We start from the raw sequence: 15,230 nt of genomic DNA, 5'->3' as shown, positions 1-15,230 counted from the left end.
ACGCCAAGAAGCCCACGAGCTTAATATTTCGGGATCCTTCTTTTCAATACGCTGGCGATTGCTTCTCAAGCTGACAGGGTTCTGTAACTTCAGCACAGGCAGTGACACGCCGGCTAAACATTTTCTGTCGTCATGTGTTAGGCCCCGCAAGTAAACGTCTTAACATTAACACAGGCTCCGAGCGTCAGCAAAACTCTATAGTATTTGCCCGCGCTTTCGTTTTCCTAAAGAGGCCTGATTCTCCTACGTCGGCGAGCTGGAGCGTAATTTGCGGCTTTCCTCGGGGGACAGAAGGTTTTCCCCGAGACTCTTAGTTGTACTGTATAGTCTACTGCATAGTTTATCCTTCGGGTATATGTACATCGGTCAGACTGGCCGCTCTCTTAACACCCGGCTCAGAGAGCATAAAAGGTCGTTTCCACAGATGACGGGGCGAATTTACCTAAACATTGCAGGAAGCACAAGTGCACTCCGCTCTTCAAGAAGGCTACAATTTTTGGACGCGGTAAAACTCAGAGCCAACGCGAAATTCTAGAGGCACACCATATCGTTAAACAAGCAGATCGATGTGTAAGTGACACGACGGTGAGCCTATTCGATAAAGAAATTAGATTTTTGAACTTTTTATCGTAAACGTGTTGCACAATGATTGCTGTCCTGATGGTTGTCTGTGATGCTGCAACCTACATTTTCTTGTAAATTTGTCATCTGTGCGTAAGCGTGGGTTCATACTGAAGGGTATAAATGTGACCGCTACTGAAATAAAAGCAGTCGATAGTCCAGCGTCGCCCTGTGTTCCTGTTCTGTGTTTCCGTCCTTTGCGCTGGGTTTCTTTCTTACAATCAGGTCTGTGAGTCGTAAGGGTGTCATAGAAGGCCTGAATGGGAATTATCGCTCCGACCTCATCTGCGCTCTGCCAAAGGCAGTCGATAAAGCATATTATGGATAGTATGGGCAACGAGTCAGGGGGAACGTTGACGGCATGTATGGTTCCGTACTCTGAACAGTTCTACGAGGCTACATGGGAAAGATCTGTTGTTATGCACAGCGTTGTTATGCAGAATTTCGCAACCATGCAGGAGCCAAGAACTGAACAGGTGTTTAAGACGTAACAGGTTTTTGTTTCTGCTGTTCTCAACGCTGCCCCTTGGCTTTCAACTTTGCATTGAAATCGACACCGCAGGCAGCCGTTTAAGTCACGTTAAATTTCTTCTCGATTCCATCGGTTCGTTTTGATTGCGCAAAAAAGAAGGGAGGGGGGAACAGAGGCCCAAGAAAACGAGAATCTCACTGCTTTGTTTCGTTTTGAATCTCGTTATTCCGCGTATCGCTAGCTGTGCAGTTAGCCTGAAGCGACGCACACATGCGCACATACTACCTGACTTTGGGAATGAATCCCCTTCATTAACCCAGTCCGGTTTCTTGTGCAGGCAAGCAAGCCGCCAGCACAACGGCTGCCGTGCACACACATTAAAAAAAAAGAAAGCTAAACTAAAATGAAGAAATACATAAGAAAAGGTAAAAAAGAAGGAATGGCTAAGGGAAGTCGACGCAAAGCGCGGCTGGCGTCGTTAACCCTGCGAACTCACAAATGGAAGTCGGAGCAAACTATTTTCCTTTCTTGATCTGTGTTTTCCTGACGTCGCTGCCGACGCGTGCGACGCGAACTTTTCAGTGCCCGGTGTCGGAGTTCAAGAGAAATAAAGCAGCGGGGATGGCGCGGTGTTTTTCGTTTAATTTTTTTTTTCCAGTCCTGGCATCCTTCGTACACAGAACAGCGGGCGCGTGTTTTTGACGTGCCGTTAAACTGATCCAGAATGCAGTTCGCGAGCGCAGGCGAGAAAGCAAGGGAGAAGCGAGGAGCAACTTTCTGATGTTCGTCGGAGACCAGGAGGCGCGACGAGTAGTGCGTGTTACTTAACACGTCTCTGTGCACCTTTCCAAACACCTCTCGAACTCGTGATCAACAGTTGCAATGAACAATACGTCATGCAGTGTGTTATTCTCTTGTGCACAGAGAAGGAAGGAAGGAAGGAAGGAAGGAAGGAAAAAAGAAGAAAGAAAGAAAAGAAAGAAGAAAGAAAGAAAGAAAGAAAGAAAGGAAGAAAGGAAGGAAGGAAGGAAGGAAGGAAGGAAGGAAGGAAGAAGGAAGGAAGGAAGGAAGAGAGGAAGGAAGGAAGGAAGGAAGAAAGAAAGAAAGAAAGAAAGGAAGGAAGGAAGGAAGAAAGGAAGAAAGGAAGAAAGAAAGAAAGAAAGAAAAGAAAGAAAGAAAGAAAGAAAGAAAGAAAGGAAGGAAGGAAGGAAGGAAGGAAGAAAGAAAGAAAGAAAGAAAGAAAGAAAGAAAGAAAGAAAGAAAGAAAGAAAGAAGAAAGAAAGAAAGGAAGGAAGGAAGGAAGGAAGGAAGGAAGGAAGGAAGGAAGGAAGGAAGGAAGGAAGGAAGGAAGGAAGGAAGGAAGGAAGGAAGGGGCCTCAGACGTTGCTGACACATACCCACTACGGTGGAGTGGCCAAGACACAGGCGGTTAATAGCTGGATACAGGAAAGTTTTGACAGGAAAAGAGTGGAAATAGGATGTAGCCTGATAGATTGGAAGACGGAAGGACAGGGGTCCTGTTAACTTGGAGATCGAAGACGGGGCAATGGCTTAGTGTGCATAATAGTGTACAACGCCTGTAATGTTTCAATGTCGTACTGACTGACAGCGGAAGAAGAAATTAGAATGGGAGGCGCTGCGTTTCTTGAAGGAAATTTTGCACAGCAAAGCGCACACTCCTGTCGCTTCGTCCAAGCAAAGAAGCGCCAATGGAAAGAACAACCGCGGAGAACACAGGCAAGCCCAGTTGATGAAATGGAATTTGCAAAAGACGCTTCCTGAAATGAGAGAAGCGGCGGCAGAACAGCAGGAAGTGATCTATTGTCCCAGGTTCGGCACAAAGAGAGCACAGTGGGGAAGCCGCCAGGTCAGATCTGTGAAGGTAGAAATTTAGAAGGGGAACCCGGCAACGCAAGCGCGTGAAAGAGACCTCTAGTCTGCGTGAGCGCCAGTCTTTGCTGCTCCAGGGATGCAGAAGATGCTGATTTTCGGGAGATGATGTAAGAGCCGAGGCAGCAAATTCCTGAAATATTGTGTAGCTGCGAAACCTCACCGCAGCTGTATATGCACACGTTGGCAGGACAGCAACAATTGGGGCCGCAGAGAGAGGCTCTTGCTAAGGAATCTGCAACCTCATTTAAGTGAAAACCCATGTGACCTGGTACCCAAAGCAACCTTACCGAATTTAGATGGAGCGGAATCAGAAACTTAGAGGCGTAATGCCCGAGACTCAGTGGGTGAGGATAAGGAAGAGCAAATGAACAGAGAGTCTGTCATAACCACAACCTGGGAAACGGCAGTTTCTAATTTTCGTAAGGCTAAGATTACTGCTAATAATTCAGCCAGAAAATGGGAGTGACGTCAGGAAGACGGAGAGAAAAAGACCAATCCAGTGAAGGCGAAAAAAATCCCACACCTGCCGTCTCGCGATCCTGCGAGGCATCGGTAGCAATAAGAACATGAGAGGGAAAGGACCTTAGGTGGTCCTGCAACAGACCCTGAAGAAGCGGGAAGGGCTGCAGCTTTGCATTCGATGGGAAAATGTCATCGAATTCAATCTGGACTAATGATGAGTTGTTATACAATTGGCGGACATCTGTGAAATGAATATTTATGGGATCAAGGAGGGACTGCACGTAACATATCTCCGGGCTATGAAAACGAGACCAGACAGCACTAAAAAAGGCGGAAGGCTGACTAGGAAATATTATACTGGAAGCGTGAAGAGGTTAGTCGCACAATTTAAAAAATGTTTGAACTGTTAAAAGGCAAAACCTAGCTGATAACGATGGCATTCGCGCCTCAAGGTGCAGAGAAGAGCGTCAAAAGGCGTTCGGAACGCTCCTTGTCTTCTCGGCGCAGTGTGTGCCGGGCGCGCTCGCCTTCCTGTTGATCTTTGGCGTTCCAGAGTCGCTCTTCTCGTTATTTCTTTTTCGATTATAATTGTTTTTTCATTCCCGTTGTCGGTTTCCCGCGCGCGGCTAATGTTTCAGCTGCGCGCGATGAGCCCCGTGACATCCAGAAGTGGATGCGCCGCGGGGACCCTCTTGCGCATCAGCCAGGGAACAATGGCCGCGCCGGCCACAGCTGCGGCGACGTTGCATTGTGTTGTGGGGCGCCCGACAGTGTGTGCGCGCCGGGAGCTGGGACACGTGGCACTGCTGAAGACATGTCGGGTTTCCTGCGCTTCCCGCGGCTGGTGCGCGAGCGGATATCCGAGCGCCGAAAGCGTCGCCTCCGGGCTCGCCAGAGGTAGGCCGCCGCTTTCAATTGCGCGCCGCTGTCGCCACGCCGGACACGCTATTAGTGGACGACATTTACGGATTGGCGCCCGCACACAATCGACAGTTGGTTGGCGATGCCGTGGCCCCATTCCGCGTGTATTGCGTCGCCTTCGCTGGTGAATGGGCGGGCGGTTTTGGGGCCGGTGCAGGAAGCGTACTAGCTAGCGAGCGGCGAGCACTGCATTCACTGCAGATTGCCGAATCGCGCGAAGCGGGAAAGATTTGGGCCTTGTTTCGCTACGAGGACGATGACGATACGCATCGCATCGCTATTGTCCGCGTAGCAATCGCGCTGTGTTGCGCTTCTGTGACTTCCAAAGCATAGCATTGAGAGCGACGGAGGTGTTGCCTGATGCGAGCTAGTGGGCTTTTTCGGTTTGCGTGCGCAGTTCGTATGAGCCTTTCCCATTCATCTCATGGCATTCACAGCTTATGTATTTCTTCATTTTACTTTCGGCACATTTTTATGTGTGCGTACGGCAGCCGTGGTTCTCAGTGGCTTGCTTGACTACGCGCGAAATCAGGATGTGAGAACGCAGGGGATTCATTCCTGATGACGCGGAGTAAGTGGTCGTGCGTACGCCGCTTCAGGATACCAGCACAGACAGCGAAACGTGGAACGACTCGTTCAAAGCTAAACAAAGCAGTGAAGCTCTCGTTTCCTTGTGCCTGTGATGTCGCTGTGAGCCGCTATGAGGGGCTCAGCTTCGAAGCTATTTCATGCTTGCGCCAAAACTCTGTTCGTATATGGGATTGATTTTCTCTGCGCGCGCAGTCGGCGCCGCCCGCATGCGCGCACTGGAACGCAGGGAAACAGGTTCGGTGAATAACGCGACACAGCCGATGCGCTCTAGGCAGTCGGCGTGAATCTGTGGTGCGGAGTGCGCAAAGGCGTCGTTTTGTACCCAATTAAGTAAATAAGAGCAGAAGAGAAAGTGGCAGGAAAGCGCGAAGCGAAATGTTTACCTCAGCCATCTGAATCAATTCTCTGCACATTACCGCGAGGCGGTAGCGAGAGAAGAGCAAAAGCGACGACTGCGCCGCGCACCAAGCTCGGGCGCGCTGCATGCGAATCGATTTCGCTCTCGCCATGCGTTCGATCACGAAGGCTGAGCCGACGTTGCTCGCTCCGCCTGATAAGGTTTCGAGCATGTGTCTGTGTTTCTAAAGTGGGCGCCAACGTTAATTGCTGCAATTTATTGATTTATCCGCTAAGATTTGAGCACTACCGATCTCCCCAATTTCCGATACGGTACGGCTAGAAGCACCCGGAGCATACCATTGAATGAGGGCGCCAGTTCCGTGATGTGTGGAATTTGAGACGAAAGGCAGATTCAGCGTGCAATCTTTTCCTCGTAAAGCGCCTGCAGCGAGGAAGGGAGGCGGGATATGCAACAGTTGTCTATAGGATGCATGCAACTCGTGTGCGTCTCTGCGTGCGAACGTTCGAGACATACATGGCGATGATATGCAACGACGAAATGAATGTGCAGCTGTGCATTGACGCCCCCGCCGACCGTAGCCACCAGGGCAAGTGGTGTTATCGTGTTTCACGTAAGGTGTTCTGAAATTTTTAAGTATACGCTTTTCAAGATTAGATTATTGTTTTTTTGTGTGTGTGTGGCATAGCATTGTCAGCGCTGTAACGCATCAGAATGCAGCTAAGACGTGCTAACTTGCACGCTGGTTAACTAATATTGATTATTTCACTTTTTAACTGTCACCGTTATTGTCCTTACTTATTGAGAGCCGTGTAGCCCACCGTAAGTAATATCGATATCAGTGTGTAGAATTTCTAAAATGCAGTTTTCGAAAAGCTTGCAGGCAAAGCAACGCCTCCAGTGCACGAACGAATCGAAATCGCTAAATTATTTAGGCCACAGTGCCGAGGGTAACTGCGCTTCCTCAATTCTAAAAAACTGATAACGATAGTACTTGCGGTGCATTACACGCTTCTCAATAAATAAGAAGTATAACGATAATAGTTCTTCTTTGTTCAATATTAGTTTAAAAAGTGTTCTTCTAGCTCAAAAAGCCTCTTTTTTATATTGAAGGTTATCCTAGGTGAAACACCTGGTATATTCACGCCGAGCATTTGCTTCGCTGGGTCTGAATGTTTTTTTTTCCACAGTAGAGCAACAAATAAAAGATATTCGAAGTGACAGTTGTAAAAGCAGTGAAAGGAGGTAGAAGAACAAGGAGCACAGTAACACAGATTGAAGCGCGGGCGCTGCACACGAGTGTAAATACCGAATAGGCACGATTCATAAGCTATCAACGGTACGCCTTCGGTATTGTTCCTGTGCTGTGAATTTACTTCGCGAGGTAGAGCTTTTGATGCCACTCAATGCTGAGGAAACCACGAACACGCAGCTGCGAGAAGTTACACTTTCTTTTTATTCTGCCTGAGTCAAATTAAGCTTATGGTTTAGTGAGAAGGCACTATCTGCAATGAAAATATTAGGTGGCCTTAGAGAAACGTTCTTTTTTTATTGTATTGTAAACTGAACATGGATGTGTGGGCTGTACGTTCAGGTTTCTTGTATGCTTATTCAAAACAACAAACACAACATCAACGCTAGTAATGATAATAGTTATAATTAAGTGCCCTTTTAATGTGAAAATTTTGTGTGCCTCTGTGACAGTTGTGACTAGTCTGTTTTGGCATACGGGAACACGAAACATCGGAGCCGGCAACGAGATTGGCTGGGTAACATTAAGTGGCTGAGCACTTGGGGTGTTCCAAGTCTTAGGGTGAACAGAAGGTGTTCCAACTGAACGACTCGATAATGTGCCAGGCCTACATCTCAAACGCTTTGAAACATGACCAAGCGCCTCAATTCCATTTCGATTTAAATTAATCCTCCAGATTTCAGTAAATATTATGCAAAGTGGCAACCGTGGGAGAAATATTTGTAGCTGATCTGGCGGGAATTCGTTACACCTATGTATCTTTCACTCGAGAGCCCCTCGAGCCCGCTTGAGAGACGGCTACCCTGAGACTTCAGATGAGCCCAGAGCTGCATTTGTTTTCAGTTGTAATGGTAACGATGTGTGTGGCGTTCAGTGAAGTTCTGCATGGTCTGTTGTGATCTAGAGAGAACTATTGAAACATAAAGTTGTACGGTTAATTAACTCGTAAGTCCCCTCAAAAGTAATGTGGCGCAGGGGTGAGCTTTGGATCACCGGCGAACCTACACTGCGTATTAACAAAAGGCACATTTTAATAACGCATTTAATAAATGTAGATATATAAACGCGTAAACGCACATATTAACATTCTTCTTGAGGATCAGCCGCCGCGGTGGCTGAGTGGCTGCTGGCCTGAAAGACGCGGGTTTCATCCCGGCCGCGGCGGTCGAATTTCGATGGAGGCGAAATTCTAGAGGACCGTGTGCTGTGCGATGTCAGTGCACGTTAAAGAACCCCAGGTGGTCGAAATTTCCTGAGCCCTCCACAACGGCGTCCCTCATAGCCTGAGCCGCTTTGGGGCGTTAAACCACCATAAACCAAACCAAACTTAAACCAATCTTCTTGAGGATGTTCATTAAAAGCAAGAAATCTGAAGAAAACTACCGCAATTTACTCAAATAATTATACACGAAATGGGAAAGTTTTCGATGTGTTCAGTCAATCCGAGTTCATGCTTACTGTTTAGAGGCCGACGGTGCGGAAGAGTCTGACGATCAGAGAAATACCGGCCTCTACAATTACTGTTCCCGGTTAAGTTAGTTCGTTTTTCTTTCTTTCTTCCTTTCTTTCTTTCCTTCTTTCTTTCTCTCTCTTTCTCTCTCTCTCTCTTTCTCTCTGTCTCTCATTCCTTCTTTCTTTCTTCCTTTCGTTCGTTCGTTCTTTCTTTCTCTCTCTTTCTTTTTCTTCCTTTCTTTCTTTCTTTCAATCAATCAATCAATCAGTCAGTCAGTGAATAAATAAATAAATAAATAAATAAATAAATAATTGTTGATCATTAATTACTTGGTTGGTCAGCAGTCATTTGTGCGACTGGTTCCTTCAACTGAAAAACAAGCACAATATTTAACAGGCAGTCTCTAAGCAGAACTGCGGGGGTACCTCCAATATAACATGAACGTGCACAAAAGAAAACAATGTGAGAACAGAAACAAAACATATTGCATCATTAAACTCATTGTTCTACAGCTATAAAAAAAAGCAACCGACAGCACGAAGAAAGCAACAGCAATACGACAATTGGTTTTAGCAAGCCATTAACAAATTTATTACAATATATTAGAAAAAGCCGCGTTCGAGTTGGTTACTCTAGTTTTTCCGACTTACTCTTTAGTCCGCTTTCAAATACTGCGGCAAGCCCATGATGAAAAGTCTCCTCAAGTTGACTGTCACCTGCAGCGGCGGCTTTAGACTCGTTGAAACAGAAAATGTTTTATTTTTTTTACGAGGATTAACGTCCCGAAACGACTCAGACTATGAGGGACGCCGTAGTGGAGGAGTCAGAATAATTTCGACCACCTGGGGTTCTTTAACGTGCACTGGCATAGCAGAGTTCACGGGCCTCTAACATTTCGCCTCAAATGCATAAAAAAGATTTTTGTTCACTGAGAAGACGAGATTGTTCGCCTTTCTAATGTTCTGAAATGATCCCACATCCACTTTGTAGTCTTATTAATTCACGTTACTCTAATCACATGTTGCATGTTACATGTTTGTACATGTTAATAAGCGCATTGGTTTCCGGCACCCATGGAAACAGGTTGGCTGAAATGAATGCTATAGCAAATTTTCAGAATCTATCGCTATATGATCGATTCCAAAAAAAAAAAATGTAACGCACTCAAACGCTAGGTTTTTATGTTCTTCCTGATTAAAGTGTTCTCGAACGAACAATTCACGCACGCGCAGAACGCACGCACACCCACTCATTGATGAGTACTCACAGGACTTAGTTGAGCCCTGTGTTCTTGGGACAGGTGGAAAGAATCTTCATTGCGTTAACAATCTGCTGACGTTCAGAAGGAATATGTTACAGCGCATGTTCATTTCGTGTTGCGTTTTCACAACTCTGACCGCATGTCCAGCATTTTTGGGAGAAAATTTTGAATATTTGAATATTTCAAGGTACTGTTATGTAAATATAATAGGTAACAGTCTGTTCTTCCGCTGCGTACCAAGATCTTTCTTTTAAAGTTTTTCCAGAGCTCTCATTAAACAATTAAATCTGACATAGAAAACCAATGTGCAACGTTTTTGACGATAGCAGAAACGTCAGTAGCAAAATAATGCACCCGTCCGTCCGGAGATGTGCGCATATATTGACTGTTATAGCGAACTCTTACAATATATGAAAAAAAAATGCATTCATAAACTCTTTTTTGTTGAAATATGCTTTTGTCCATAGTGGTTGGGTATGTATTCATGAAGTCCCGTTAGTGTTTGACGTCAGTAGCTTTGGGGATTCTTTGTAGGGGTTAACGGAGTAGAGTTCCTTTGTAATAGTAGCTGGTAACCGTAAACTCCTGCGTTCAACTAGCGAGCACTGACAATGTGTAATTAGGAATTTTGCGATTCGGTCTGTACCAACCCTACTCATGCCTGCACAAACATAAAGCCTAATCACGTCACCGCATCTGAATTATGTGGCCACCTTCTGGCGAAAGAGAATAGAGTCGAATAGTAATAACTGGTTTTGGGGAGAAAGGAAATGGCGCAGTATCTGTCTCATATATCGTTGGACACCTGAACCGCGCCGTAAGGGAAGGGATAAAGGAGGGAGTGAAAGAAGAAAGGAAGAAAGAGGTGCCGTAGTGGAGTCTTGCCGTGCTCACCGGGCGGCCGATTAGGAGGACCATATGTGGACATGCGATCAAGGCCGGCGGACCTCACAGACCAAATATGTTAACCACATTACCTGAGATGATGCATATCTGGTCCATAAAATTGGTTCATAGCTGGGGGCAGCCTTGCAATCATGATTCCCCAGTCATTCCAGACGTATTTCTGTCTGATCGTGGGATTACAATAGAACTCAGTGCCGGTCAGGGCAGTGCTGCACGGCAAATGTTTGTCGCGATAGAGCCAGATCATGCTCGACACCGAGGTAATTCCTCAAATGGTATCGAGATTTTGAATTAGGATTGAGGAGCTGCTGACTACCCTCGTGAGCAGGAAACATTGAAATGCACAGGCTAAAAACAAAACGTTGCGGAAGATATTCTTTGCGATGGTCTAATCTTTTGAAACCGTTTTTTGCGTTAATAATTGGGACTTCATTTCGCTCACTGCAATATCATTTGTTGGCTACGCCTAGTACAACTGCGATATCATGCAACTACATCAGACATGTAGCAGATCAATTCTTTGATCAAGATCGAGTGAGAACGTGCTGCAGCGTTGCATGCCGAGTGGGTGCTCTCGAGGTAGTGAGCGCCCTTCTTGGTTACATGATCAAGGTGGGCGTAGCGCACCCAGTGGGTCTGAGAGTGAGCACTTTCATAGGGTGAGGAGATGAGAGGGCGGCGCAGCCCACTGCGGCCCACCTCGCAAACCTATCATGTTCTCACCAGATGGTTTAGGCAACGAAAAGGTGAACCTAACCATCACTCTCAAGACATGCAGTGCCCCGGTCTCCAGGTTAAATTAATTCCCCGAAAATACACTGTTCCTTTCTCTTTTTTTTCTGCTGAATTGATGCATGTTGCAATTTTATTTTTCCAAAGGCAACAAAAATCTTTGCGTACAGCTGCACTCATAAGCATTCTGAAAACTTGCAGCCAGAGAGAAAGCGGAATTTTCTCGAAACCCAGGCACGCAGCCACGAATCGAAGGTTCATTCACGCATCATGCGCTTGCTCTCGGCATATTCAACGCGCATCTTAATTTCGGGCTTCGCAAAGAAACGCAGCTTTCGCTACAATCTCTGTCCCGAAAACTAGTGGTCAACGCTGCTTTTCGGGTCTAATTATTCTTTTCTGTATCTGCCTACTGTAATTCCTCGATGCTGCTACGAGTGGATTTCAATAATAAACGCTTACTAGGAACGCAATGGAAACGAGAAACATGTAATACCTAGATACTGTCAGTGTTTTCGGTCAATGCGACGTTGTAGTATTATATTCAACTCAATATAAAACTGAAGAAAACCTGGCTGTTTGGCATGTACGCTATCGCTGGTGGGCGTAGCTCTCAAAATGCGTGCAGTACAGCTTTGTTACTACAACAATGCTATAACTAAGTTAAACGAATTTCGGAGAAGACTATCGGAGTTTAAGTGAGCAGTCAGCAGCAAACGGTCTTGCGCCACCACTGCTTAGAAATACAAGTAAAAAACAAGAACACAACCGCGAGTGGGTGCTGACTTCCTCTACCTATACATACTCCCTTGCTTTCTCCATCACCAGTTGGCTCGACTGGCTTGGTGCCGAATGGGTAGAACTGCGTCGACTGGTCGGCCAGGCGGTCGATACGCTCGACCCGTTATTCTTGGTCGAATACAAGTTATCTACTGCGACTGCTAGGCCTACTTTTCGAGACAGTGCGCATGCCATGGAAGGAGCCGCCGAGTTTTTTTTTTTTTTTTTCCTGGATTCAATGCGTCCGTTGCGACAGTCAGCTCCGCTACATTCACAAAGCTGAAATATTCGAATAGCGGCGCTAAAAGCAAGCAGCTAAGAAAGCGAAGAGGAAAAAAAAAGAAGAACCGGACGGTTGAAAGTAACAGTGAAGCAATGTGAGAAAATGGCCGTGTCGCGAGGCTAGGCGAGAAAAGCCCTTGGCGACGCATGGCTCACGGTCCATCGTCCTCGGATCAAGCTGCAAACAGATGCTCGAGGAACAGCCGCCAACGAGCAGCTTGTTCCAGTTCGCTAAAAAAGCGAATAAAAGGAAGAAAGGAAAAGAAAGGAAAAGCTCTCCCTCTCTCTAGGCAACGGCACCCGTCCGGGCTTTGTCGACTGCGGGGTGGTCGTGCATCCGGCGGTGCTGCGCGATCTGCAGCAGTGCCAAAACCGTCGCGCGCCGACACCAGGTCCGGGAGCCCTGCCTGTCAACAAACACTGGCGACAAGCTGCTCGACGCCCCACTTGTTGGGCGCGCGGATGAAGCAGGGAAGGGGGCTTCTGAACGCTGCTGCGTTGCGCCAGCGACGCGTCCGATGCCACCCGGCGCTTGGCCACTATTTGCTCGCTCATTTTTGCGCTCGACCCTTTCCGCGGGAGAACTCGCATCCATTTTCTTTTTATTACCTTCTGTTGAGAGCGGACTGAAACACCCTTCGTAAGTCCCTCTCCTCTGAGTGCGTGCTTGGTTGACATGTAACCATCTTTCCTTTTTCTTTTTCCTTTTCCTGCCGCGCGAGTGCTCGAAATTGCTTTTCTAATTCCCTTCAATCACCGAGGAAACAATATCGAGTAGGCGCTGGCGCAGTTGGCTGTGTAGCCAGAGCTTGGATCTCATCGCTCTTGTGATGATGGTGGTAAGAATGCGTCCTCAGTAATAATGACAAGGAATGAGAGCAGCTTTTGTTTACGAAATCGAATGATCCTCCAACATTAAGTACGTGCCTCGTCTTTAATACGATTTAAGGGAGCGAGTAATTAATGCTCAGGAAATTTTAAGGAAAAAGCTAACAATGAGGGCAATCAGTTCAGTTCATGCAGTAGCGCCAAGCGGATGAAGTGCATCGAAAACGAAAGGAGAGTCCCACGGGTGTACTCGTGCCCGCATTGTGCAAACGGTCCAGCACTGCAGTGAAACCGGTTCAGGTAATCTGAGATCGATGGTCAACTCAAATGAAATCACACGCACTTGTGCACGGCACTCCCGTCGAGCGGAAAGCTCTAGTCCGGCTTTCTGAACCGTGATGTGCGTAGAGAATGTCGGTTCCGGAGCCTCGGCAGTGCCTCCTGGAGGACATGGTTCCCTAGGAGGCTGTTTTGAGAATCAAGGCGTAGGTGAAGCAGCGGAGATCTGTCTGTTCGCGAAGTACCACGATAATTGACGAAAAGGCGTTTAAGTTCGGTGTAATCTTTTTCTTTTTTTTTTTGGTAATGCCTAGCTTAATTTCAGCGCCTTGAGTGCGCTGGTAAGGCGTCACGCGGTTGTGCACTTGCAGCGAGGCATTCCGCATCTAAGTGCTTGTAAACTGCACCCACCGACACCCTAAACCGTGCTTGACTTAGCCATGCCTCTGAGACGAATTCGCCTGGCCGACACACACGTTGAAAACCGGCTTCACCCATTCTGTCTCTTACTCTATCCACATTCATACCACTTTTCCCAGACGTTGCCCGATAGTTCAGCCGTCAGCAGTATTCCTAGACACTTGGGGGGCAGGCATCGGACTTAAGGGCGCGTACTGTATATTGGCCGTAATGTGTAACTAGTAATGAACTTCATGCGGAGGATAACACAGGCAATCGACGCAGAACTACAGGTCTCAGTGTTAAAAGGGTGGAGGCGAAGGAAGAGCAGGAAAGCTAACCAGGAGATGGTTAACCATGCAGGAGCCTCATCACCCGCCATACGTGCGGCGGAACACAGGCTAGAGGGTGCAAAAGTCTTGAACAGCTGCCCTCACTGCAGGTATCCATGAAACACGGTTGCAAGTAAGCGCGGCAGGAAACTGGAAACAAACGGCAAGAGTACGCGTGAAATCTTAGTCCTCGTCGAAGAATGGTAGTTAGCGAAAGTGGAGTTTTCTATTCAGTTTTTTTTGTAGCACCTGTCCTTCCCTGCTGTCTTGTTTTCTTTTGTATTTAGCTCTATTTTCGCTGTTCAAGCCTTTTCCGGGTCTCTTTGCACTATAGATTTCATAGATTATGAAAAATCAGTTGGCCAAGTTTAAATATTATCAGTAGTTCGGATTGTGCAACGAAGTTAAGGAGGAAGACTATGTTGGTATATACTAGAAATCACCTACAGGTACTGCACGGGCTTCAAATTAGATTCAGGACGCCGGTGTAAGCCATTGAAAGAGAAACAATATTGAGATAGAACGAGAGCCGTGTGTAATGGTTAACAAACTCGAGTTGACGATATGCTAGGAAAACTTAAAAACACGAAATAAATTTGTGTTGGAGACGCAACGCAAACTCGGTAGTCCGTCGCAGTAAAAAAAAAAAAAGGATCCCAGAGGAAGTGAAGCGTAACTGAATGGCCCATTTGTAAAATGCTGAGTGTACAACGCACAGCAATCGCAGTAATAGACTGGCAATCTTGATGAGGAGACGCTGTAGTATGCCGCCATGCCTAGCAACGCCGGACTTATGTCGACGGCGGCTTGCGGATGTGATGCTTGAGGTTTTTTTTTTTGCTATCTTTTTCTGCTGCGCCTTTTCCCGGACCGTCTCCTCTGGGAAAGAAGCTGAACCCAAAAGACGGTTCGATCTGAACCACAGAGCTCAAGCGTTTGAAAGCATACGTCGTTTTAAAGGGCCACACAGCACAGCAGACCATGCAGGTGCACATGGCGAGCTTGACGCGCTCTGCCCGGCATTTGCTACGCTCTGCGTCATAGCGTTTTTTTTTTTATATCATCCAATGCGGTGCCACTACACTCGCTCTGCGTTGGCAACTCCTGCATTTTGCACCAAATATGCCTTGTCGGACATCAGTTAGATGTTTTATTCAGCAGTAAATAAAGTTCCCTGGCATTTATTTATTTATTTACTTGTTTGTTTGTTTGTTCCTTCGCTGAAGAAAAAAAAACTGAGTGGAGGGACTACATGCCGCTGAATGACAAAGCGGGCATCCATTGAGAAGAATGGCATCTTTTCGCCACATTACGGAGTCCGAGAAGCGGGCGAGTGGCTGGGATCCGTTTGTGGAAACGACAGACCGCCGCCTTCTCCGGTCCGCCGGGTGCCCAGATGAAAACACGC

General features: G+C 46.8%; 1 protein-coding gene across 9 annotated transcripts in view; it reads left to right on the top strand.

The window, feature by feature from the left end:
- Positions 1 to 15,230, top strand: part of cac (calcium voltage-gated channel subunit cacophony) — a 530,251-nt gene that overhangs the window by 75,672 nt on the left and 439,349 nt on the right. For 8 of the 9 annotated variants that reach the window (XM_077648387.1, XM_077648389.1, XM_077648386.1 and 5 more), the window contains exon 1: positions 4,200 to 4,345. The exons of the other annotated variant lie outside the window; for it this stretch is intronic. In XM_077648387.1, the coding sequence (XP_077504513.1) occupies positions 4,263 to 4,345 (83 nt within the window). In that variant the 5' untranslated portion in view covers positions 4,200 to 4,262. Of the gene's footprint in view, positions 1 to 4,199; positions 4,346 to 15,230 lie in introns of those variants that run through there. 9 annotated transcript variants of the gene reach the window in all.

Source organism: Amblyomma americanum, chromosome 1 (genome assembly GCF_052857255.1).
Source record: "Amblyomma americanum isolate KBUSLIRL-KWMA chromosome 1, ASM5285725v1, whole genome shotgun sequence".
Lineage (NCBI taxonomy): Eukaryota > Metazoa > Arthropoda > Arachnida > Ixodida > Ixodidae > Amblyomma > Amblyomma americanum.
Note: the sequence above shows the minus strand (reverse complement) of the source record. Positions and strands in the feature narration are given on the sequence as shown.